Here is a 27,014-nt window from a genome sequence, read left to right on the forward strand (position 1 = left end):
AACAGAGAACCAGGGCTCTGTCATGTTGATCCCTTTCCCTCTTCCATCGTGCACCTCAACCTTCAGATAGTGACTCTCAATGGGCATTGAAGGGTTGCTTTTGTTACCCTGTTGAGCTTAAGGATAAAGAGGACACCTGTATCTTCACTGAGTTGCATTTCAGAGTCAGCTGCCACACACCTTGTTCAAGTCAGACTGATGGTAGTAATTATGTGGATGTAGAGAGAGACACGGGAGACCCTGATGTGTGGAAGGATGCTGTTGCTGCTGCTGCTGCCTCTACTGCTACTGCCAAATGTGGTCTGGAAAATGCATGCTATTAAGTGCAGTGGAAACAAGCCTCTGTATATTTCACACGAGTGGTACCAGCCAGGTGACTTCCTCATTGGTGGAATGGCATCTTATATCCACTACATGGTCCCCAAAGTTTTATTCATCAGATATCCTTCTCTGGAGAAGATTAACATGCCCCTGTAAGGAATTCTCCCCCCACACCCATCCCAAAATGATATTTAGGGTTATTTGAGTGAGTCTTTATATGACCGACAGCACAGTACTTATGATCTTGGAAAATCATGGTGGTAGATCTTTTAAAGTAATACCAGGATGGTGTGGTGTTGGATAGGCTGCCTGTTCCAGAGGGTGATGTGAGTAGTCGGAATCTCCTTTGTCCATTCCTAAGTGAAAAGGAGAATGTGGAAATAGGTTCCCAAGACTTTCTGAAGTTTGATGTTCACAGTGATGGAGCTAGGAATTTTTCCACCCTGGACCTAATGACCTTATAGGGGAGACCTATACATGTCCATCTGTATTACTTCACTTGTGAAGCACAAAAATAACATTTCTCTGCTTTCCAGATGGGTGGCCAGAATAGTGTACTGCAGCAAAACAGAAACATAAGATTCTTGTAGCACTTTAAAACTGAATACACATATCCTGGCATAAGCTTTCATGGACACTGTCCAATTTGTCATGTCCATGAGGTGTTAACGTCAAACTGACAGACCTGTATATGCTTGCAGGGCTGGGGAGAGATGTAAACTGTGATGTAAGACAAAACTGACATGCAAAACACAACAGGCATGATTACCTTAACAGTTTCCATTCACAACAAGTTCATAGGGGATAGCACAGACATCATTGCAAGACCTATATAGGCCAACGTCCTGTATTCCTTCTTAGATTCGTTCATTTAAAGCTACGAAAAGCTAGATGCTGAAGGTACAAGGAGGTCTCAAACTCTGTGAAGCAGATGCAGTTTCGGAAGCACCTAGAAAGTGGCAATGGTCAAAACACTGGAGCATAATGCTGTGACACCGTGGATATTAGTAGTGGAAAATATATAATAGAGAACAACATAGATGGAAATATTGGAAGTGAAAACAGTGAAATCCAAGAAAATGTTTGATCTGTTCTACCCAGATGTCTGCATAAAAAATGATATGTGACACATTAAAATATGATCTGAGCTGAATATTGACAGCGACATGCCTAGTCTTAGGAGCCCCAAAGCACAATCCAGCAACATGTAACCATCTGGTCCATCTTTTCAAAGGCCCTTAATTTATGACTAAATTTGCGGGTTATGCTCCCTCTTTATAAACAAGCAGCTGAACTTTGCAGATCTTGAGTAGACCTGTACTGAGTTAAAATTATTTTGTGCACCGTTTAACTCTCCCATGAACGAGGTTTGTGCACTCTCCTATGAAACAGGATGTCACTTTTTTTGCAGGGTGGTGACAAATTTCTACCAGCACATCCTGGCTTTCGTGTTTGCCATTGATGAGATCAATGACAATCCCAACATCTTGCCCAACGTCACTCTCGGGTTCCACATCTTTGACAGCTACACTGATTCAAAGATGACCTATTGCACCACTTTGGGCTTCCTCTTTAACTCCCACCAGTTTCTCCCCAACTATGAATGTGGCTTTCAGAAAAATGTCATAGGAGTCATCGGCGGACTTAGCTCTGAAACTTCCTCACGTATGGCAGACATCTTACCCATTTACAAGGTTCCACAGGTAGGATCAGCACAACTCTCCTATAATGAACTCTTCTCTCTTTCCAGTAGCAATCTGATGATTTGTCAGTATGAACTGGTACAGAAGGAGGGGGGAGGAAAAGGAGCTGAGATATGTGGGGTTGCATTTGGAATTCCCCATGGGTTTCCAAATCTTTGTATGAGGAGTGGGCTTGATCCAGATTTAATCATACCTGAAATAGACCCATTGATTTCAGTCAGTCTGCTTCAACTAAATCTCAAGCTAACACTGTATGTTTCATATGTGTACAGAAGGATTGTCCTTTGGTGACAGGACTGACTATCTAGAGGACTCATTGACCAAATATTCATCTCTGTGTATATGTGAAATCTGGGGGATGTGGTTCAACAAAGAAGGGAGTTGGGGATGAGGCATAAGAGACAAAGTATACACCATGCTATTTTGAACATGAACACTACCACAGGAGGACAAGGGTAGCAAAATGCCAATCTGGAAGATTGTCTTCCAGCCTTCCCCAGACTTAGCCAGAAGAGGACCATGGCAAAGAGGAATTCACATCCATTCTGTTTCTTTTGCCTACTGGCTAGAACTCCTGATTTAGACATGCATGTCCTCCTAAACTTTCAGTGCATGTTTGACACTCTCTATACACCTTTTCTACTTGTTCCTATTTGCCCCACCATTAACTCCCTTTCTTTATCTGAATTGGAATACCTTGTATCCAAAGTTTCCTTGAAAGCTGTGCCATGGCCATCTAAAGCAGGGCACGAGACCGTTATGTCCAGGGCTGAACATTTTCTTACTGCACCACAGTGTTTGTTTATTTATTGTTCAAATTATAAAGCACTTTCCACAAAAGTATGAAAGCAGTGAACCTAAGATCTGATGGAATACAAACAACAATAAATAAAACAATAACGCAACACAGTTCTCCGGGCACTCTTGGATGGAATTGGTCATGTAGATCCATTTCAATCAGGCTTCGGGCCTGGTTTTGGAATGAACATTGCTTTAGTCACCCTAGCGGATGACCTTTCCTGGGAGAGGGACAGGGATCATGACCCTGTTGATTCTCCTGCACCATCTCTGTGGCTTGCAATATCATCAACAGTGGTATCCTTCTAGATAGGTTGTCTGGGCTGGGAGTTGGAGGCACTGCACAGTAGTGGTTACAGTTATGCTTGCAGCTCCTTGCAGAAGGTGGTGCTGGGGGATTATTGCTCTGTGCTTTCACAGCAATGGTTATGGTGTTTCACGGGGCTCTGTTCTATTCTCCATGCTTTTAAGCATCTACCCAAACTGCTGGGGGAGGTTATCCAGAGATGTAGGCTGAAGCGTCATCAATATGCAGATGACACCCAGCTCTATCCCTCCTTTTCATCAAATCCCAGTGAGGCAGTGGCTGTTCTAAATCAGTGCCTGGGCATGGTAACGGACTGGATGAGGGCTAAGAAATGCAGACTCAATCTGGACATGATAGAGGTACTGCTAATGGGTGGTTTGTCCATCTGCCCAAGTGAGGTTCAACCTGTTCTGGAGAGCTTGCACTCCTTTTAAAGCACCAGCAGTGTTGTTGGGTGTACTCATGGACCCAGAACAGTCAGTTGAGGCACGGGCTGACTCAGTGGCATGGGGCACCCTTTATCAGCTGAGGCTGATATACCATTTACATCCTCATCTGGACAGAGGTAGCCTAGCTACAGTTATCCAGGCTGAAGCAACCTCTTGTCTGGTTTACTGCAAGACATTATACGTGTGGATGTTTTTGAAAATGGTCCAGAAACTTCAGCTGGTCCAAAACTGGGGAGCGAGACTGTTAATGGGTTCTGGCCAACATGATCCTATTGTGCAAGGACTCTTCCATCTGCACTGGCTGCCAGTCTATTTTTGGGCCTGATTCAAAGTACTGGTCTTAACATTCAAAGCCCTAAATGGCTTGGAGCCAGGTACTCTGAAGGATCATCTCCTCCCTTATGTACCTGCCCAGACCCTAAGGTCTTCTCCAGCAGACCTTCTCTGGGAGCCACTGCTAAAGCGAGTGAGGCGGGTGGCTATCAAGAAGACTGCATTTGTGCTATGGCACCCCAGTTGTGGAATGAGTTTCCCAGAAAGGTACCTATGTTGTCCTCTTTCCAGCACCAGGAAATTTTCCCAGTCTTCTAATCAGTTAATTTTCCAAGTGTTACTTATACTTTCTTAATGTCCCAGTGTTAATTTTCCAAGTCTTTTATTCCCTCATGTTCAATCTCTTATCGTACTTTTAATCTCTGCATTCCTGCTAGCTTTTTCTGGGTGAGGGGGGTTCTACTTTTATACTGTAGTTTCAATGTTTACATTTCATATGGTTTTCTAAGATGTATTTTGTGCTTTTAATTGTTCTGCACCTCCCAGATACCTTTGGCTATTGGGCAGGACAGAAATTTAATAAACAAACAAATGTTACAAATGCTCCTGAGGCAAACCTCTGGAGCATGTGGCACCCTCAGACGTTCCCCCTCTAGTTTGTTGGGCGTCTGTTTGCATAGGTACAAGAATCCAACTAAATCAATGCTACAAATGATGTCTATACCTCAATCTGGGTTGAATGAAACTTGCATTTCTGTGAATTGATGAACACATGTTAACATACAGAAGGATTTGGGCCTCACACTTTCAGCCTTCAGGGAAAAACAGTCAGCCATGAGCCCCAATCCCTATCTTTCCCCCCGCCCCACATGGAAAAGAAAAGGTGGGATTGGGGACCTTGTGCACCATTTCAGCATTCAGAAAGGTGGTATGAGAGCCTGTTCTTTATGTTTGTGAATTCCATCCCCAAACTGCCGCAGGGTCATGTTAATTTAAAAGTGTTTGTTCTTTTCCTTGGTTTCCTCAAAAGTAAGCACTGGAACTTAATATGGATCAGGACACTGGGGTGGGGTTAAGGGGCTTTAACACTTTGCCTGCTATTTACAATGCAGCCGGATACCTTTTTGGTAATCCATATTGGGACCACAGTATGGGAGGAGGAGGAGGAGGATTAAAGTCTCCCTAACCTCACACACACACTAGGTTTCCAGTCCTTGTAGTAACATGTAGTCTAACCTTGTGATGTCACATTCCATAATGGAAGGGAATAGGCCTTGTAGGAGAAACCCTGTCTAAGAGAATTTCTCTCAAAAGTTTGTGTGCTTGCAGTATTCTAATTTCAGCGTGAAACTGATCATTTCCAACACAACTTTGCCAGTAGTTACTGCTGTAGGCTCTCATGGTGCAAAAAACATCAATCAGTTTGACCCACTGCTTAGAACTTCACCATACCAATGAAAGGCACAGCTCTTCAGCAAGCTTGAATACCATGCAGCAGTAGCTTTCAGAAAACTTTGAAAGAAATATATCATATGCCAAGCTGTATCTACTGGAGTGAACACAACAAATGTGTAAATTCTCAGCACTTTTAAATTTGCTACTGATGACATGGTTATCAGATCACTATTCACAATAGTAGCCTCATTGGCAAGTTCACGGATACAAATTTTCAAGTTATTGACCCGGTTCAGATTTCACGCTAAGCCCTGATGGTTAGGAGTTGTCATCTAACCATGGTGGCTTAGGGTGACATCTGAACTAAGGTCAGACCCAACCACAGGAGTTTATTAACCAGGGACTAACCACGCTCACTAAGTACTTGTAGCAAGATGGTTAGTGGGATCTACCATGGCTTAGTGTGACATGTGAACACCCTCCGTGATATATTTGCAGCCACCATAGTGCTCCACGGCAAGAGTGGCCAAAGAAGGAGTAGCCCATCTAGCCTGAGTGGCAGGTCTCTATGGTCAAGATATGCCTAGAAACACATGGCACAGTTGCCAATCCACATCTGCACCAGCAGAAAAGTGCCCTTAGAGTGGTGGCTTGTGCCTGCCTGTGCCCTGTGCTGCAGCCACAATGGGCATGGTCCTTCTCCCACAAGCACCACCCCTTCCGATTTTGAGGGGAGATCCGCTGCCAGCACCAAATGCTGAAATGGCCACTGCAAGAACAAAGGCTGCTGGGATGCCTGCCTGGAGGGCTTCAGGGTGCTGCAGGGGAGAGGGTGGTTAGAGAATGGTTAGTCTAACCATGTTGCGGAATTTGGTTAGCTGCACGTGTGGCAATGACAGTCGTGGTGGTTAGCGGTAACCACCATGCACCATGGCTAGCCTAACCACCCTTCCCCAATCTGCACATAAACAAGGTTGTTAGCTTAACAGGTGTCATTTTCATAAACAATAGAATTTAGAGGCATGTAATTGCTGATAGGGATGTACGAAATGACTTACCTGTTTCGTTTCATGACATCTGTGGTGGGGGGGAGGTGCTCCGTCCCTCCCCCCAAAATCCTCGCTGACTGGCTTCGCTACATGGTGATTCCATGGAGCCGCCGGGCGGAGCCTCCCACAACGAAATTCAGCTGCTGCTGGGCTGCGCAGGGATGCAAATGGCAGCCACTGTAGCCACCGCCATTTTGTCCCTTTTTTTCGCCATGATGGGCTACGTAAATATTTACATAGCCTATCACGGCCTCCACAGGGTCGCAAATGGTGTCCCTGCATTAGCCGTGATAGGCTACATAAGTATTTAGGCTATGGGGAAAATCACACGCCTTTCGCAGGGTGGTGGGGTGGGGGGGTCATTCCTCCATGGATTTCGGGGGGCCGAATGCACTGGCATTCAGCCTCATTGAGATCTGTGGTGGAATTCTCCGCCATCCCTAACTGCTGAAAAGTTTGTTTTGTGATTCCCCTTTAATGAGTGACGAGACCATCAGATACCCCTGCTCCCATTCTGAAATGTCTGCTGCTGTCTTTCTTTTGCTTTCTTTTTTTCCAGAGATGTGCGAAAGTCACTTACCTTTTCGAAGGGGGTGATTCGCGGTGGGGGGGAGGCGCTCCGCACCTCCCCCTGAAATCCTAACCCAGCCAGCTCCGCTCCGCAGCAACTTCGCGGAGCCGCCGGCCCGGTGCATTCACAGGCATGCAGCACCTGCAGATGCAAATGGCGGCGGCTACGGCTGCCACCATTTGCGTTCCTGTTTTTTTGCCGTGATAGGCCACGTAAATATTTACGTGGCCTATCACGGCCTCCGCAGGGACGCAAATGGCGTCCCTGCAATAGCCGTGATAGGCTATGTAAGTATTTACGTGGCCTATCACGGCAAAAATGGGTAAGCAAATGGCAGCTACAGACGCAGCCGCCACTCACAAAGCAGCGCGAACAGCACCAGGTCAGTGCTCCGTTTCGTGCACCTTTCGTGGGGTGGCGGGGTGGGGGTCTTCATTCTGCCATGGATTATGTGGGGCCAAATGCGCTGGCATTCAGTCTCACTGAGATCTGTGGCAGAATTCTCTGACATCCCTATTTTTTTCTTTTTTAGGTTTCATATGGCTCCTTTGAGCCAGCAGTGAATGATCAAGCCAGTTTCCCTTCCTTTTACTCCATGGCCCCCAAGGAAGAACTTCAATACCAAGGACTTGTCCAGTTATTTTGGCATTTCAGATGGAACTGGGTTGGACTCATGGCTACGGACGATGAGGGTGGAGACCATTTTTTGCACACCATGGAATCTCTGCTTTCCCAGAACAAAATCTGTTCTGCATTCACAGAAATGCTTGAAAAAAATCTGTTTATATTTGATATGCTTAAAATCTTCTCTGACAAAGTGAAGGTTTTGAAGACTATCATGGAGAGCGAAGCCAATGCAGTTGTAATATATGGAGAATCTCCAGCTGTTATGTGGCTGGAATTTTTTATATATGGAAGCAAGATAATGCCCCTAAAGCCTTCTCAGCATAAGGGGAGGTTCTCTGCAGCAAAAGTATGGATAACAACAGCCCAGATCGAATACAATATAAATCCCATTATGCTAGCTGCTGGATTGGATGTACAAATGCTCCATGGTGCTATCTCCTTTACAATTCCATCAAGGGAGCTTCAAGACTTCCCAGAATTTGTTGAGCTTGTCAATCCTTCCTGGGCAAATGAAGATGGTTTTGTTCATCTTTTCTGGGAACGAGCATTTGGTTGTTCACTTTCAAACTCAATTATGAGTCTCAAAGCTCAAACATGTACTGGAGAGGAGATGCTGGAAAGCCTTCCTGGGGTTACTTTTGAAATGAGGATGACCGGCCACAGCTACAGTATCTACAATGCTGTCTACGCTGTGGCCCATGCCTTGCACACCTTCTACTCAGCTAGAGTCAACCACAGAACAATGGAGAGCAGAGTCAGACTGTCTGCTCAGAGTGTAGAACCCTGGCAGGTAACCTGTCCTTACTGATGGAAGTCAAACGTCATGGTCTAGATACTGGACAATGGCGTGACATGCAGTAGTCAGTATCCTAATTGCCTCTAAATGCTAAACTCTGTTCCATTAATGGTATAGATAACACCTATCTCTTTTCCTTTTCTTATTGTTGGGGTTGGGTCTTACATTTATTGGAATTATTATGCAGGAATGGTATGGTTAATCCTTCCCTCCCAGGCCATGAGTTTACCGATCATCTCTCTCTGAACTCCCACACCCACACCACAGCTATAGGACTCAGCAAAAAGGAAATTGTGCCAATGGGGTGCTTATGTCCATATTCCATAAGTACAAAGGGGATGAACCTGCCTCTGGAGAGAGAAGTATTGAACTTCCTCTCCCCTTGTGGTGGTTCCAATAAAAACCGGACACAGATACAGACACCATCCATTGCAACGTAGCACATGGTTTAGCTGGCAATCCCTACAAAGCACCCAGGATGTCTGGCTCATCTTCTCAGCTTTCTGCCCTTCCTTGCCAGATGTGAACAGCAGACAGGCAGAGGGTTGTATCCAGACTAGAGATGTTAAGTCTTGGAAGCCAACCAGAAAACATTCAGGGGAGAACGAGTTATGTACTGTTTTGTTTTGTTTTTCCACAAAGGCTGTTTCTGTTCTGTTTTTTCTGTAAAAGTGGAAAAATTAATCAAGTTTAGATAGTAACAAAAAATCTGGATGAATGGATGAATACAATATCTAAGACTTAGACTTTATATGTTGCAACTCAGCCTTCATCCCCCACACAAATAATTTCTAAAAACCATGCAATAAAACTTTGCTGTGCAAGCTAGAGAAGTAACATTTCTGAAAGTAATGAATACATGAGAGGGTTGATTTTTAAAATACCTCTCTGCAAGATTCCCAGCATCATAAATTCTTCCTTTCCTAATTAAACATATTGATCTAATGTATCTTTGAATGATAGACATTTAGGGATGCTCCAAGTGATGCCAAGATTCCCAACATTTCAATAAAGTCACCATATCAGAACATGGATAAAAATGTACATTCTTCACAGTTGCAATTGAGTGAGAGAATATTCCCCAGTTAAATAGGGATGTCAGAGAATTCCACCACGGATCTCAGTGAGGCCAAATGCCAGTGGATTCAGCCCCCCAAAATCTGTGGAGGAACGAAGCCTCCCCCCACCCCCCCGCCCTACAAAACACGTGCGAAACGGGACACCTACCTGCTGCCGTTCGCACTGACTTACGAATGGTGGCCGCGGCCGCCATTCGCTTCATCACTATAGCCATGATAGGCTACATAAATACTTACGTAGCCTATCATGGCAAAAGAAAGGGAACGCAAATGGCAGCAACTACGGTGGCCGCCATTTGCGTTCCCTTATTTTTTTGGCCGTGATAGCCTACATAAATATTTACGTAGGCTATTACGGCAAAAGAGAGGGGCGCAAATGGCGTAGTGGCCGCCTTTTGTGTTCCCTAGTTTTTGGCCGTAATAGGCTACATAAATATTTACGTAACCTATCACGGCAAAAAAAAAGGGAACACAAATGGCAGCCACTGTAACCGCAGCCACTTGCGTTTGCTGTTTTGGGGTTTTTTTGCCGTGATAGGCTACGTAAATATTTATCACGCCAAAATACAGGGACGTAAATGGCGGCAGCTATGGCAGGGATTTGTATCCCTGCAGGCTGCCCAGCAGCCGGATGTCCAGCTGTGGGTGGCCCCTGCCGGCGGCTCCGCAGAGCAGAGCCAGCTGGAGAGAATTTCGGGAGGAGAGATGGAGCACCTCCCCCCCACTGCGAATGTCACCCTTCGAAAATGTAAGTGACTTTCGTACATCCCTACAGTTAAATCAGATCACAGTAGCTTTTCCTGCAGATCAGATTTCCCTAAGCTGTACCCTGCAAGCATGAAAAGGTTTAGGAATTTCTGTAAACTTGCTTGAAAACAGGAACAGATGCTGTAAACTAGTCTTCCTGTGCCTCCAGTCCTCCTGCTTCTTCTAGTCTCTTTGATGATTCAGATGTTTCAGAAGCTATTTGTTGAAGTTCCCTTTGGTCAGACATAAAAATAGGAACCTAAATAGGGATGTTAGAGAATTCCGCCACGGATCCCATGGGGGCTGAATTCCAGTGAATTTGGCCCCCCAGAATCCGTAGCAGAATGAACCCCCCCACCCCACCACCCCGCAAAAGCTCCACGAAACAGAGCCTACCTGGCTGCAGCTCTGATTCTGGCTCGGGTGGTGGCGGCAGTGGCTCTGGCTGCTGCCAGGCCACTGCGGCCACAAACGGCGGCCGTCGTAGCCGCCGCCATTTGAGTCCCTACGCTGGCCCATGATAGACTACGTATATCTTTACATAGTCTATCACGGCTAAAGCAGGGACGCAAATGGCATCCCCTACGCCATTTACATTCCCGCTTTAGCCATGATAGGCTACGTAAATATTTACATAGCCTATCATGGGCTTGTGTAGGGACGCAAACGGTGTCCCCTATGCATGACACCATTTGCATCCGCACCAGCCTGACAGCGACTGGACGCCCTGCTGTGGGTTGGCCCAGCCGGCGGCTCCACGGCCTGGCCACAGAGCAGAGCCAGCCGGGCAGGGCTCCGTGAGGGAGGAACGGATCGCATCCCCCCCATCGAGGATTCCGAGGGGAGGAATAGATTGCCTCCCCCCACCTGCAGAACCCGACGGAGCCAGGTAAGCAGGGTTTCGTACTCCCCTACACCTACATGATATTATATATAACTTGCTTTGCTCATGAAGTTATCATGTTTGGTATAATGAATATTAAAATATACTTTATTGAGGCAAGAATTACAATTTTACTGAATTTACTTCTACATGTCTTCAATTGTAATGATAATTTGATGGGCAAACCAATTTATATGTAATATATTCTACGTTCCTAATTAAAATAAGCAGCCTTCCCCAACCTAGTGCCTTCAGAAATGTTGTTCTGCAATTGCCAGCATTCCTGACCATTGGCCTTGTTACGTGGGGCTGATGGGAGCTGAGGTCCAAAATGCCTGAAGGTCAACAACTTGGGAATGACTTTCCTAAAGCAACAGGGTGACCTTAAATTTATAAAGCACACTACAAATGTAAGTATTGCATACTTTCCCATTTTTCCCAAGACATATATTTTCCGAAGTTCTCCTTGCAACACCTTCACCTGTTGAGTTTACGGTGATTGATTATTTGTCAGTCTTTCCCTATTTCTACTAGTGAAAGGTGGATATACTCCTCTCTCCATAGGCTATTTGAACAATCTGAATGAGAACATTACACAACTTTATAGACCATTTGATTCTCTTTTTCTCTCCACCTAGCTCCACTCACTGATTCAGACCACCTCATTCAACAACAATGCTGGAGATGAAATTACATTTAATGAACATGGAGAATTTGAGGGGGGATTCGATATTACAAACGTCGTCACCTTCCCAAATCAGTCCTATGTCAGGGTCAAAGTGGGAAGGCTGGATCCTCACGCTCCTCCAGGAAAAGGGGCCACCATTCATGAGGACAGAATCAAATGGCACAGAGACCTGACTCAGGTAGGGAAATGACTGCCATTCTTTAGAAAATGCATCATTAATTTGAAAGTCACTGCAATACAGTTTTGAGACAGAGGGAACATCACTTTTTGAAGGAGTACATTGAAATAGGGATGGTGGGTATTCCACATAAAAATAGGCAAGGTAAGAAAAATGCAATATCGAGATGGGACATGTACCGACCAAGATGGTCTAGTGGCTAACACAGGAGAGATTTGTTGGTTTATTTGTTTGTTTGTTTGTTTGTTACATTTATATCTAACCTTTTTTCCTCTTTAAGGAACCCAAGCAGTGTACATCATCCTCCTCCTCCATTTTATCCTCACAATAACAACCCTATGAGGTGGGTTGGGCTGAGAGTCTGTGATGGGCCCAAAGTCACCCAGTGAGCTTCCATAGCTGACTGAAGACTAGAACCCAGATCTCCTGACTCCCAGTCCAACACTCTAGTCACTACACCACACTACTGCCAATCATTACTTCCATGAGAAACCTGAGCCAGCCTAAGAATGGGAATGCAAATCTTCTAGATGCTTTGGACAATGGCTATTCCCCCAATGGAATGCACCACCTGTGCATTTAGACAACTAACATCCCATGCCATCGGTCTTTGTGTTCACTAGTAGAAGATCTGAAGGTGTGATGGATTCTCTGCAATAGACTGCAATATCTAGATGGGACATGTTTGCTTAAGATAGACTAATAGCTAACACAGGAGAGATCATGTTCCCCATCATTAGTTTCATGTGAAATCTCAGACATCCTAAGAATGCACATTCAAATCTTCCATTTGCTTTCAACAATGGATAATCCTCCAACTGAATGTATTACCTGGGCATTTTGACATCGAACATTCCATGTCATTGGCCTTTGTGTTTACTGGTAGAAGATCTGAAGGTGTGATGGGTTCAACAAACATTTCTTTCATACTGTGCTCTTGCAATAATTTTGGACTGGTGCCACCTCTTTCTCTGTCTAATGTCTACTGCAATCCTGGTTGCAGTAAGAAAAAGAAGGTGTGGAAGGAAGAAAGGATCATGTTGCCCATCATTACTTTCATGTGAATTCTGAGACATGTATCTAGTTAATGGTGCTAAATGGAATCCAAGCTAGTTGTATCATTGATCAGACGAGGAATGGAAATTCTAATCTTCTGGAGTTCACAGGAGACATTGGCACTTCATGTGCCATCTATGCAGGACCACTGGCCTTCCTGTTTACTGGTGCATTCTCTGATGTGAAATGGATTCCTCAAACCTTTCTTAATACTAAGCTCTTTGAATAGGTGCCACCTCTTTCTCAGTGTACTGACAACTGCCCTCCTGGTTACAGCAAGAAAAAGAAAGAGGGGGAGAAATTTTGCTGCTATGATTGTGCTCCATGTCCAGATGGGATGTTCTCAAACCAGAATGGTAGGACATATGATAACAAGATGCATTTTATTTGCAAGCAACCCTTCCCCATCTTTTGTTGTCAATTACATTTTTGAGAGATTTGAACATGCCATATATTGTGCATTGAACTCTTTATTTAAAGATCAAATTGATACATGTGATTTTATTGAAATTTTCTCTTGTCCCTCTTCAGGGAAACAGTTTTAGAAACAGAGCTAATGCATTTTAGCATTAATAAAACTCAAGTTACCAGAGAATTCTAAAGTAGTCATAGCTGCTCCTGTGTGAGCAGGAAGATATAGAATTACTTTCCATTAATGGTATTAACATTCCTGGCCTTTGTGGAGAAGAGATTAAAGAAGGTGTTTGCACCTGCAACCCAAAGGAAGAGAGAAGATTCCGGAGTCTTTGGACTTTCAAATGAGCAACAGTTTTGCTGGAGATTGCCACAGTATGAAAGTAAACATAATAAGAAACTCCCTCCCTCCAATGGGAGTGCTCTATCGTTCTATAGTACTGAAGCTTTGTCCTTCTAGTTCAGCCCTTTTGGAGCAAGCTCCCCAGCTCCAGGCCTACACCTAGCCGTACACATAGCATTGTTCCCTCACCAACCTCACATGGATCTGCGGAAGAAATTCTGCCGACCTCGTCCCCATGACCAGGTCTTGCATCCTTGTGTCAGTGTGTTGGCCATGCCTCACATGGAGGTCCTTTCACTATTCCCTCAAGCCTCTTGTCTTTGAAGGAGCAGGTCTGAGGAAGCCTCCCTTCTCCTTTAAAGGGGCCTCAAGTAGGGGTGTCAGAGAATTTCTCGCCGAAACTTCGGGGGGCCGAATGCCAACGTATTCGGCCCCCCGAAGTAGTTTCGGGGAGAAATTCTCCACCCCCCCTGCCCCCCACACCACCCCCGGGATAGGACTTACCTTTCACGAATGTCCCTCCCAGCGACGGGTCCCGGCGGCGGTTCGGCAGGGCTTCGACAGGGGCGGGGGCGGCAGCCGGTCTTTCAACCGGCTGCTGCCGCCGCCATTCCAAGAAAAGTAAAAAAAAAAAAAAACGCCCCCGTAATTTACGTAGCCTATCACGGCTAGATTTGCAAAGTCAGCCGTGATAGGCTACGTTAATCGTCACGTAGCCTATCATGGGTGACTTAAAAAAAAGAAAGAAAAGCACATACGGCTAATGGCAGCCCCCATAGGGAGCCGCCATTCCCGTTCCTTATTTGGTCGCTGTAGTCTACGTAAAGATTACGTAGATCTTTACGTTATTTGCGTTGCCCTATTTGCGTTGCCCTTATTTTCGCCGTAGTCTACATAAAGATTTACGTAGATTACAGCGACCAAATAAGGAACGCGAATGGCGGCTCCCTATGGGGGCCGTCATTTGCATACGCGCTTTTTTTTTTTAAGTCACCCGTGATAGGCTACATGACAATTAATGTAGCCTATCACGGCTGACTTTGCAGATCTAGCCATGATAGGCTACGTAAATCGTCATATAGCCTATCACAGGGGCGTTTTTTGTTTTTTTTTACTTTTTATTTCGCGGCCAGGTGAGGCGCGGCGCCTCCTCCCCAGCCTGAATTTTGGCCGGGCGAGGCAGGAAGCCTCCCCCGCCCGGCCTGAACTTCAGGGGGAGCAGCGAAGCGCCTCCCCCCCACCGTGAAGCAAGCTGCGAGACCAGGTAAGTGACTTTCGTACACTAGCCTCAAGATAGTCATCACATTTTGATATCTGGTTATCTTCCCCTTGAACCTGCACTGAAACTGCCAACTGTTACCAAAGCATGACAACCTCAGCTCCAGATCAGTGAAGGCTCCATCTACCAAGCCAGTCTTGGTCACTGGCATTTTAACAGCGCTCTATGATGCTCAGTAACAATCAACGACCATAGGAAAGTCAGATGGTGCTGAGCTTCTGAAGGAAATGAACAAGAAAATAGAGACATTTGTAAGCCACTTAATTCATCATCCTCCCCTGACCCTAAGCCAGGCCTGCCTCCCATCCCCCACATGAGCTCCCAGGACAAGGGTACTCCACCATCCACCAAAGCAGTGATATTCCTTTTTCAGCATGTACTCCACTTACTTCCAAAAGTTTGCATAAGCAGTTTCGATGAAGGATACTGTGGCAACATTTTGAGAGCATTAAAGGAAGGATTTATCTGACATATTAGTAGTATTAGTGTGGAACTAGGGGTCCATGCACAATTAGATACACCCGAATCCAGATTGCATGAGATGAAAGAGCTTCAACAAAAAGCAAATGGCAAGGCCAGGATGGGAAAGAAGTGATCATCCCTGTAGGGATGAAGTTGCTTGAAGAGAGGTTAAAAGGGCATCAAAATAACCATTCGAGTAAATCGATGCATATGCAATGTGATGTGCATGGCAGATCACTCCAAAACAAAACGAATTCCAATGATAGCAAATGCAGTTTCTGTAATTATAGGTTTTTATAAAACTAGAAACGGATCTTTTACAAATGTGCAAAGGTTTGGTGTGGAACACATGCTACAATCACCAAAAAAGAGAATGCGACAATACCACTCATAAACTGAGCCAGAGTGAATCAGAAAAATAACCAATGTTGGCTCCAAACTTTTAGACTAATGCCAGAATGTTCTCTCATTTCACATAGCGGTAGCTGTGACTAGGGATGTACGAAAGTAAATTACCTTTTCGAAAAGTGACATCGCAGGGGGGGAGGTGTCCCTCCTCTTGAAATTCTGTCTGGCCGGCTGTGCTCCACAGAGATTCCACCAGGCTGCCGGCTGGGGCCGCCCTCAGCCGGACATCTGGTCACTGGGCCACCTGCAGGGACGCAAATGGTGGCTACAGTAGCCGCCGCCATTTGTGTCCCTGCATTTTGCCATGATAGGCTACATAAATATTTACGTAGCCTATCACAGCAAGCACAAAAAAAAAAGCGGACACAAATGGTGGCGGCTATGGCAGCCGCCATTTGCATTCCCTATTTTTAGCCGTTTCATCCTACATAAATATTTATGTAGGCTATTACGGCGGGAAAAAAAGAGGAACGCAAATAGCGTAGTGAGTGCCATTTGCATTCCTCCCCCCCCCCGTTTTAGCCTACATAAATATTTACATAAGCTATTACAGAGGGGGGGAAATGAATGCAAATAGTGCCCTCTACGCTATTTGCGTTCCCCTTTTTTTTAACGTAATAGCCTACATAAATATTTACATAGCCTAAAACAGCAAAAAAAAAAAAGGGGGGGGGGACGCAAATGGCAGCCACCATAGCTGCCACCATTTGCTTCCACTGTTGTTGGTTTTTTGGCTTGCCGTAATAGGCTACGTAAATGCTTACGTAGCCTATCACGGCCTTCGCAGGGACGCAAAAGGTATTTACGTAGTATTTACGTAATATAAGTATTTACGTACCCTATCACAGCTATGATGAGGAAGAGAATGGCGGATGCAGCGCGGCTGCCGTTCACAAGTCAGCACGGACGGCAGCAGGTAAGTGCTCTGTTTCATGTGCCTTTCATGGGCTGGGGGGCAGGGGCTTCTTTCCGCCATCAATTTCGGGGGTCCGAATGCACCGGCATTCAGCCTCACCGAGATCCATGGCAGAATTCTCTGTCATCCCTAAGTGATTCACAGAAAAAGGAAAGAATCCAAGATGACAACAGAGACACCTGTCATTCATGGAACAAAGGTCAAAATTATCCATTCATTATAAAGCACATTGTATGGAGGTTTATGCATCCTCCCACTGTAAACAATAAAATACTGGGTGTTAGCTGAATGTCTGGTAGAGCTGCCTTAATTGTGAGAATATATTTCTTTTTGTTTTTTATACATTCATATATGTTTGTTCCTCAGATGTAGAAAGTTGTGTCAGTTGTCCAGAAAGTTACTATCCAAACAAATTCCACGACAAATGCATTCCTAAGATTCCAAACTTCCTCGCTTTTAAAGAGACATTGGCCATTGTTTCAATTTCTTCTGCGCTTCTATTGTGTCTGATCACAGCTCTGGTGCTTGGCATCTTCATTAGGCACCGGGACACTGCCATAGTCAAAGCAAACAACCGAAGCCTCACCTACATTCTCCTCATCTCCCTCCTCTTGTGTTTCCTCTCTTCCTTCCTGTTCATCGGAAAGCCTCATCAGGTGACCTGCCTTCTTCGACAAACGGCTTTTGGCATCATTTTCTCTGTATCACTCTCTACCATCTTGGCCAAAACTGTATCTGTGGTTCTGGCATTCGTGGCTACCAAACCAGGATCCCGGATGAGGAAATGGGTAGGGAAAAGGCTGGCATATTCTATTGTCATCTCCTGCTCCAGTATTCAAGCAGAGATCTGTGCTCTGTGGCTGGCAACATCTCCCCCATTCCCAGATTTGGACACGTACTCTCTGACTGAAGAAATTGTCCTGTTGTGTAACGAAGGGTCAATCTTCATGTTCTATTGTGTCTTGAGCTACATGGGCCTCTTGGCCGCCGTCAGCTTCACCGTGGCCTTCCTGGCCAGGAAGTTGCCTGACAGTTTTAATGAAGCCAAGTTCATCACCTTCAGCATGTTGGTCTTTTGCAGTGTGTGGGTGTCCTTTGTTCCAACCTATCTCAGCACAAGAGGAAAGTACATGGTGGCTGTGGAGATTTTCTCCATCTTGGCCTCTAGCACTGGGTTACTGTGCTGCATATTTTTCCCCAAATGCTACATCATTGTGCTGAGACCTGAGCTGAACAACAGAGAAAAGCTAATTTGTAGAAGGATATAAATAAAGGAAGAGTTTGTGGTTTCATGGATGTTCTTGGTATCCTGTAGAAAAAGATAAAAGTAATGGAAATTTTATTCTGTTCAATTTCAATGAGTGGACAACATGTCATTTGTAAAAGAGTGAACCAGTCCATGTGACTAAAACATATTTGACTAACATACAGTCACTGGTTACATCAAGAAATACAACAACCCTCAAAATTTAATATTTAAAACCTAAGGCCAAACCATCTTGGCTTGTCATACACTGAACTAAACAAACTTTCTGGGTTTGAATTCAAAGCCCCTTTTCTCACTTTCTGAGCAGATTTGATATATTTTGCCATTCTAAAAGCAGCATAATAATCCAATCTATTTAATGACATCTGTACCTTATCCCTTCATGTTTCCAACCTCTTTTTCTTTAGGAGTCAAAGAATATATTTGAGTCTCAAATCATCATACTTAGCACACTCTAGCAGAAAGTGAATTCTATCTTCCACTGTCTTGCAACCGAACAGACATAGCCAACATGGACTGGGCCCATTTTGAAATTTTCCGTCTTCTTCCCTCAAGGGAATACAGTTCAGTCGACATTTAGTCATAAGAGCCTGTAATGTATAGGGACTTGAGTCTGCCAGATAATGTGCCACCTGATAAAATGTAGCTGGCAATCCAGCATATATTTCATTTGCTCTCCGATTAGCCACCTTGGCTGTGTTCACTTGCCACGATCTACCTGCTATCCTCTGCTTTATGACCTATTTGGCCACGTCATCACCCTTTGATAAAAGACATTCATATGTGAAACCAATCTGGGTCACATTCTGTCCCATTCTACCTGACCATGACCTGGCCACGTAATTCATCTTTTCAAACGCAGAATGAAGCAATGGTGAGGTGAGCTGGAAAATTGATGCAATCCATAGGTGAGCCGCTGCCTTCATTGCCAGGCCTCAAATCGGTAAAACCCCAGTTTTACTTCTTTGGGGTGCTTCTAGCTACAGTTGGAGCTCTTGTTAAAAACCCATGTGGAACCTATCATTCCATGTGGGAGGAGACCTATCATTCTCCTCACAGTTACATTAAGGCAAAGTGATCATTCCATCAAGCCAGTATTTCTGTTAAAAGAGAATAAACTACACAGTTGGTTAATTAGTTTTCCCACACCTGCTCAGAGACAATTGACTGGAAGAAACGTCTCAAGCTCTTTGGCAGGTTTGGGGACCCAAACAGAATAGGCTGTATTCTTGTCAAAAGAAAGGTTGCTGCCAGCCTCGTGGAGTGGCCCAGAAGCTAGCATTTATTGATTTGGTGGTCTAATCTGAGTTCACATTTGTACCTTTTCCACCCAGTGTGTCAGATGGTTAAGCATGACTAGTCAAGATTTTGACAGAAACACATCCATTAGTTTATTGACATTCTAGGCTTTAAATAATATTCTCTTCATATAGAAAATGTTATTACTTTGGAAAACATAGTAACATTGCTATTCAGAAAATATTATAAATGCTCAGAAAAGGTCAAAAGAAAACAACACAGCAGAAAAACACAACACATGGGTTAGGAAAGGCCTCACAAGGATATACTTAAGATAGCTTCCCCAATATGCACCAAATCAACCTAATATTTTTAATATATGTATTGTTTTACACTATGTGTATATTGGGTTTTATACATACACATGATTTTATGTAAAACAGTTCTAATTCCTGGGATGTCATAGCTTCCCCAATATACACCAAATGACCTCTCAGACATCCAAAGGAAGCATTATTGGTCATTTCATGGCCAAAAATGTGTCGCCAGACAACAGCACATAAGCAGGCCTTCTCGGTTATAGCACACACACACTGGTGGATTCTCCCTCATGCGGTTTGAGAGACACACACTGTGGCAACCTTGAACTGCTTTTTGAAAGTGCATTTGTTCACTCAGGCTTTCCCTGACTTATTGCTTTAGTTGTAAGATTTTTAATATATTCATTGTTTTATGCTATGTGTATATTAGTTTTCATATTGTATTACGCATGATTTTATGTAAACCAGTTCTAATTATTGGGTGTCAAGCAGGATGGAAGTAGCTTCAAATAAAATAAATAGTATAATTATGAATGGTGTTGAAATATCAGTACCAAACCAATGAATGAGATTTGATTTCTTTGACTGCTAGTTGTAGACCTGATCCTAAGCCTGCATCTCCCTCCAATCCATAAACTATTCTTAGAATGAGCCAAGGCAATAGACAAAATGCATATCTATCAGTGTGGTGCAGGGAATTCTGCCTCCATCAGAGATGGCCAGTGCAGTGAGGCAAAGGTTCCAGTTCTCTCCAGGCAAGCCATACCAAGTACAGAGGAAATGGAAAATATCCAAACGTATCTCAGAAGAGAAGGGAGAAGTAGTAGCAGAGGAATAAGACATTGTATGTACCCAGTACCTCCTTTTCAGCATCCTCAGGTGACACTGTAGGTGCGCTACATCGGTACCTGATGGTGACAATGGACTGGAGGATGACTAATAAACTGAAGCTGAATCACCACAAGACTGAGCTGCTGTTTGTGGGTGGTTCTTCTGACCAGATGGAGGGTGTTCAACCATTTGCGGGCAGAGATGGGTCAAAGAAGAGTCAGACAACAAGGCTTGGGTTGAAAATAGGGCCACATTTATTGAAAATATCTGCAAAGGGGAACCTAGGATGGGCAGCTGACTGTGCCAGTGATTAGCTGGCACTTCTCGGGCCAAAGCACACCCAGCCTGAGGGGCGTCATCGATCTCTATCGATTGGGCCTCAGGCATCACCTGTCACCATAAGGTGCCTCTGCATGCACAGCATCCCTAATCTTTCCTCTTTTGCCCATCCTAGCCGCCAACTGAAATGTGAACTATGAGAGACTGGACTGTATTCGCCTACTGGACACACCCTAGTCCCAATTACAGTGTGAAGTAGGCAAAAAGACACACAGTAAAAGGCCAATTTTAACTGTGAGCCAAAAATTCCTGGCTCCCAAAGGGCAACCGGCATAAACCCACACTGCTTAAGGGAGGGCGGAAGGGAGCCGCGAGAGCGAGAGAGCTGGTTTGGGAAGGGGCACAGAGCTTAAGAGGGCTCTGCTGACCCCTCCCCTGCCTGGTGGTGCCATGGGGTGGGCACCCAATGGGCAGCAGCCACCTCTTCTCACCCCACCCACTCGCAACTCCCACCCTTTTCCAGACAAGCTGGCGTCAGGGTTAGGGCATTTACGGGTGGAGATAGGTCAAAGAAGAGTCAGACAACAAGGCTTGGGTTGAAAATTGGGCCACATTTATTGAAAATATCTGCAAAGGGGAACCTAGGACGGGCAGCTGACTGTGCCAGCGACTACCCGGCACTTCTCGGGCAAAAGCACACCCAGCCTGAGGGGCGTCGTTGATCTCGCCGCCCCTCCAGACTGCCCCTTCTGGGGGAGGTAGACCTTCCGGTGTCACCCCCAACCCAGTGCCGCACAACACCTGGGTGAGTGAGGAGGGTTGGTCTCCCAGGCAACCCTTATCCCCCCGGCGAGCAGCACAATCCGTTCGGGGGCCTCAGGCATCACCTGTCACCATAAGGTGCCTCTGCATGCACACCATGCCTAATCTCTTTCCTCTTTTGCCCATCCTAGTCGCCACAGGAGTCACAAGCCTAGAGCTTGTGAAACTCCCCCCACCTGCACAGAACTTCCCGCAGGCCCCTTTGCAGATCAGACAGAAATATGCTATTCCCTACATTAGACAGGCAGACACCATCCTGCCTGTAATGCTCCCTCCTTGTCCAAAGAATTTACTGTGGGTGGAGCATCCATCACCCCATTCACATAGGCCATAAGCCATTTCTGCGTTCACTTTCTGACGTGCCCTGCCAACGGCAACGTCATTCCGAGCCTTCCAATTGATCCATGGGTGCAGTGAGAACCACAAGGGCTACTTCCAGCCAGGTATGCCGGACCACCTGCACATTAATCAAGGCCTGTTCGATCAGGTTCTTGCCTGGTTTACAGCCCAAGTCGTTCCTTCCATCATGCAGCACCTGGACCTGCGGAGGAAGACTGACAGAACCCTGGTGGAACAGGGTGAGGAGCGGGGGACTCCCACTGCATGTTCTGTCTGCCAAGTCACTGGATCATAGTGTGCTGGGGTAGCAGAAACTGAGATCCAAAGGCCAGCGTAGAAGCCCTTTGTGCAGCCCAAAACACCATACTGTGCCCACATAAGAGCACCCGTACTGTCATATGTCGTGTCCGACAGTCTGAGGAAAAAAACATTAGGGAAAGCGCAGGGAAAATTGCAACAGGAAGAAAGCGGTCAAATTGCAAAGGCCAGGCTGGAATGCTTTGAAGCACCATCATCCCATCGCCATAACGTGCCTGTGAGACAAACCTGAAGCGGCTGCCTTGGGGACCGCTCAATGCCAAAGAGGGTTCCGAATTGAAATTACCTGGCCTAGCTTGCTAGAGCTGATGTGGTGACTGCCCAAACTGAAATTTTGTCATTGGTGAACCATTGGTATGACAAGGCAGGACTCCCTCCGAGACCCGGTATTCCAGTAACAATCTGGCAATCTTAATTCCGACCTGTGATTCATCCAACCCGGCATTTCTCATGATGTACTCTGCACATAAATTAAATAAGCAGGGTGACAATATACAGCCTTGTCGTACTCCTCTCCCAATTTTGAACCAATTGGTTGTTCCATGTCCGGTTCTTAGTATTGCTTCTTGACCCTCGTACAGGTTTCTCAGGAGACAGGTAAGGTGGTCTGGTACTCCCATCTCTTTAAGAATTTGCCACAGTTTGTTGTGATCCACACAATGAAAGGCTTTAGCGTAGCCAATGAAGCAGAAATAGATGTTTTTCTGGAATTCTCTTGCTTTCTCCATGATCCAGCAAATGTTGGCGATTTGATCTCTAGTTTCTCTGCCTCTTCGAAACCCAGCTTGTACTTCCGGTAGTTTTTGGTTTGCATACTGCTGAAGCCTAGCTTGTAGGATTTTGAGCATCACCTTGCTGGCATGTGAAATGAGTGCAATTGTGCGGTAGTTTGAACACTTTTTGGCATTGCCCTTCTTTGGAATTGGAATGTAAACTGACCTTTTCCAATCTTGTGGCCACTGTTGAGTGTTCCAAATGTGTTGGCATATTGAGTGCAGCACTTTAACAGCATCATCTTTTAGGATCTTAAATAGCTCAGCTGGAAGACTGTCATCTCCGCTAGCTTTGTTGTTAATAATGCTTCCTAAGGCCCGCTTGACTTCACTCTCAAGGATGTCCGGCTCAAGTTCAGTGACTGCACTATCATGGCTATCAGGGACATTCAGATCTTTCCTGTATAGTTCTTCTCTGCATTCTTTCCACCTCTTCTTAATCTCATCTGCTTCTGTTAGGTCCCTGCCTTCTTTGTTCTTTATCATGCCCGTTTTCGCACAAAACATTCCCTTGAGATCTCCGATTTTCTTGAAGAGATCTCTAGTCTTTCCCATTCTATTGTTTTCCTCGATTTCTTTGCATTGTTCATTTAAGAAGGCCTTCTTGTCTCTCCTTGCCATTCTCTGGAACTCTGCATTCAGTTGGATATATCTTCCCCTTTCTCCCTTGCTTTTTGCTTCCGTTGTTTCCTCAGCTACTTGTAAAGCCTCATCAGACAGCCACTTGGCTTTCTTGCATTTCTTTTTCTTTCAGATGGATTGAGTTGCTGCCTCCTGAACAATGTTACGGACCTCCGTGCACAGTTCCTCAGGTGTTCTATCAGGTCTAATCCCTGAAATCTATTCCTCACCTCCACTGTATATTCATAAGGCATATGATTGAGGTCATACCTGAATGGTTTAGTGGTTTTCCCCACGTTCTTCAATTTAAGCTGAAATTTTGCAACAAGAAGCTCATGATCTGAGCCACAGTCAGCTCCAAGTCTTGTTTTTACTGACTGTATGGAGCTTCTCCATCTTTGACTGCAAAGTACATAACCAATCTGATTTCGATATTGACCATCTGGTGATGTCCATGTGTAGAGTCGCCTCTTGTGCTATTGGAAAAGAGTGTTTGCTAGGATCAGCGTGTTCTCTTGGCAAATCTCTATTAGCCTTTGTTCTGCTTCATTTTGTAGACCAAGGCCATGCTTGCCTGTTATCCCGGTGATTTCTTGACTTCCTACTTTAGCATTCCAATCCCCTATGATGAAGAGGACATCTTTTTTTGGTGTTAGTTCTAGAAGGTGTTGTAGGTCTTCATAGAACCGATCAACCTCAGCTTCTTCAGCCTCAGTGGTTGGGGCATAGACTTGAATTACTGTGATGTTGAATGGTTTGCCTTGGATTCGTACTGAGATCTTTCTGTCATTTTTGAGATTGTACCCCAGTACTGCTTTTCCCACCCTTTTGTTGACTATGAGTGCTACTCCATTTCTTCTAAGGGATTCTTGTCCACAGTAGTAGATATAATGGTCACTTGAATTTAATTCGCCCATGCCTGTCCATTTTAGTTCGCTGATTCCCAAGATGTCGATGTTCAATCTTGCCATCTCATGTTTGACCACCTCCAGCTTACCTTGATTCATTGATCTGACATTCCAGGTTCCTAAACAATATTGTTCTTTACAGCATCAGACTTTCTTTTCACCACCAGACACATCCACAGCTGAGTGTCTTTTTGGCTTTGGCCCAGCCGCTTCACTCTTTCTGGCGCTACTTGGAAATTCCCTCTGCTCTTCCCCAGTAGTACATTGGACACCTTCCGACCTGAGGGGCTCATCTTGTGGCATCATATCTTTTAGCCTTGTGATACATTCGTAGGGATGGGGGAGAATTTCTCCCCGAAACTTCGGGGGGCTGAGTGCCAACGCGTTCGGCCCCCCAAAATCGGCGGTGAAATTCTCCGCCGCCACCCCGCCACCCCCCCGCCACCCCGGGATGGGACTTACCTTTCATGAATGTCCCTCCTGGCGGTGGGTCCCGGCAGCGGTTCGTCAGGTCTTCATCAGGGGCGGGGGCGGCAGCCGGTCTTTCAACCAGCTGCCGCCGCCGCCATTAGAAGGAAAGTTAAAAAAAAAAACCACCCCCGTGATAGGCTACGTAATGATTAACATAGCCTATCACGGCTGACTTTGCAAATCTAGCCATGATAGGCTACGTTAATCGTTATGTAGCCTATCACGGGGGTGGTTTGTTTGTTTTTTTCACGGCCGGGTAGACGGGGTGCTTCTACCTGGCCTGACTTTCGCCGGTGAGGGATGGGGCGCCTCCCGCCCGGCTTGAATTTCGGCCGTGCGAGGCGGGAAGACACCCCCCCACACATGAACTTCGGGGGGAGAAGCGAAGCGCCTCCCCCCCACCGCGAAAAAAGCTGCAGGACAAGGTAAGTCCCTTTCATACATACCTAATTCCATGGGGTTTTCTTGTCCAGAATACTGGAGTGGGTTGCCATTTCCTTCTCCAGTGGACCACATTTTGTCAGAACTCTCCACCATGACTTGGCCATCTTGGGTGGCCCTGCACAGCATCATTTATGGCTTCATTGAGTTATGGAAGCCCCTTCGCCACAACAAGGCAGTGATCCATGAAGGGGACAATTTCTCTATAGGGTTTCAATTATTTTTCTAGGACTGAACTGTACTGTTTCATAGAAATGCACCTGTGCATCAGATAGACTAAGCTTGCCATGTTCCCCTAGCCATTTGCTAATCAGACGATCTGCATATTCATTTTATACATTTCCTTATTACCCCTACTTGCCCCATATTCAAGTTGTTGACTTCTTCATTCTTTTAATTGTCTTGTTGCTATAACAAAAAAATGCTGTTGTGAAAATCTGACTGACAATCACCTCTACTGCTGGGAAATGCCACATGGAGTGACCCATAGGCAAAACAGACAATGAGCCATTGCTCTGAAGTACACACATTTCATTTCAGTTAGGAGAACAGGCCCTTTATTTCCTTCAGGGGTCCTATGTCCAATCTCAAAAGAGAAACGGGGTATTCTTCACCACCATTCCAATCCAAAATCAGGCATTGCATCTAACAACATGGAGCCCTCAAATCTCCCTAACCTGACATCTTAACTCACAAGGGTTTCTTCCTTTGGCCTTTCTAGTGGCCCCACTCCTTTTCCCAATACACTAAGTCAGTCAATTGCCAGCAATACATTCTTCAACAATAATACACTCTTAAAATCAATCTAGTGTCTAAAACAGTCTCAGAACAAATGGGAAACTCACATACTAAATTAATCCAATGGGTTTTCAGGTCTGATTGAAATACTAAGGAAACATCATAACAAGCAGTAGTATAGCAAAGGAAAATCCATGGCTATATAGCCATGCTCACAGAGGCAATCTATAGCATTCTACCTTGTCTATCCAGTGGAGGTGGAATTGCCCACAACATCAGAGTCTGAAAACATCCAGTTTAGAGTGGTGACCAGCATTGTTACAAACTAATCTCCCACATTAATTCTGTAAGGTCCTGTCCATTTTAGGTCAGGACACATTCTTCCCAGCCCTTGTCAGGTGCAACTCATCATTTGCCAACAGTCCATCTTCCAGGAAGTATAGCCCATGATCCCAGAATCCAAATCTCTCGCATCAGCACCACCTTCATAGCCAATCATTTACCCAGAGTATTTTTCTTCCCCTTTCTATCCCTCTTCTACCTACTGGAAGGCTGGATGAGAAAACTATCTGGACCCCAAAGTTCCTGAATTTCCATCCAAAACCTTGAAAGTCTGATGTGATTTCTTTGTAGCTCAGGTAATAGAGAACAACATGGATAGAAATATTGGAAGTGGAATAAGTGACATCCAAGGACATATTTGATCTATTTTACATACATGTCTCTGTAAAGTATGAAATCTTGAGACATTAAAAATATGATCTAAGCTGTACATTGACCCTGACAAGCCTAATATTAGGATATACAAGCATAAAACCACAATCCAGTAAAATGTAGCCACATTGTCCTAGGGATGTACGAACTGTGCTCATACCGTCCCGCTTGAATTTCGCAGTTGGCGTCCT

At 45.2% G+C, this 27,014-nt stretch overlaps 2 protein-coding genes across 2 annotated transcripts; both read left to right on the forward strand.

Annotated features, from left to right (window-relative positions):
• The first annotated feature begins 243 nt into the window (after positions 1 to 243).
• On the forward strand, positions 244 to 5,309 carry LOC146342638 (vomeronasal type-2 receptor 26-like). The gene is made up of 3 exons (XM_084807953.1): positions 244 to 473; positions 1,733 to 2,024; positions 5,181 to 5,309. The coding sequence occupies exons 1-3, from the start codon at positions 244 to 246 to the stop codon at positions 5,307 to 5,309; spliced, it is 651 nt and encodes a 216-aa protein (XP_084664079.1).
• A 1,887-nt stretch (positions 5,310 to 7,196) lies between these two features.
• On the forward strand, positions 7,197 to 20,122 carry LOC146342639 (vomeronasal type-2 receptor 26-like). The gene is made up of 5 exons (XM_084808624.1): positions 7,197 to 7,248; positions 7,399 to 8,283; positions 11,637 to 11,864; positions 13,150 to 13,276; positions 17,109 to 20,122. Exons 2-5 carry the CDS (start codon positions 7,462 to 7,464, stop codon positions 18,008 to 18,010), a joined length of 2,079 nt encoding a protein of 692 aa, XP_084664750.1. The 5' UTR covers positions 7,197 to 7,248; positions 7,399 to 7,461; the 3' UTR covers positions 18,011 to 20,122.
• Positions 20,123 to 27,014: the final 6,892 nt, after the last annotated feature.

The sequence above is a fragment of the Heloderma suspectum genome, chromosome 6 (genome assembly GCF_057233095.1).
Source record: "Heloderma suspectum isolate Gila_16-S chromosome 6, 16-S_ref, whole genome shotgun sequence".
NCBI lineage: Eukaryota > Metazoa > Chordata > Lepidosauria > Squamata > Helodermatidae > Heloderma > Heloderma suspectum.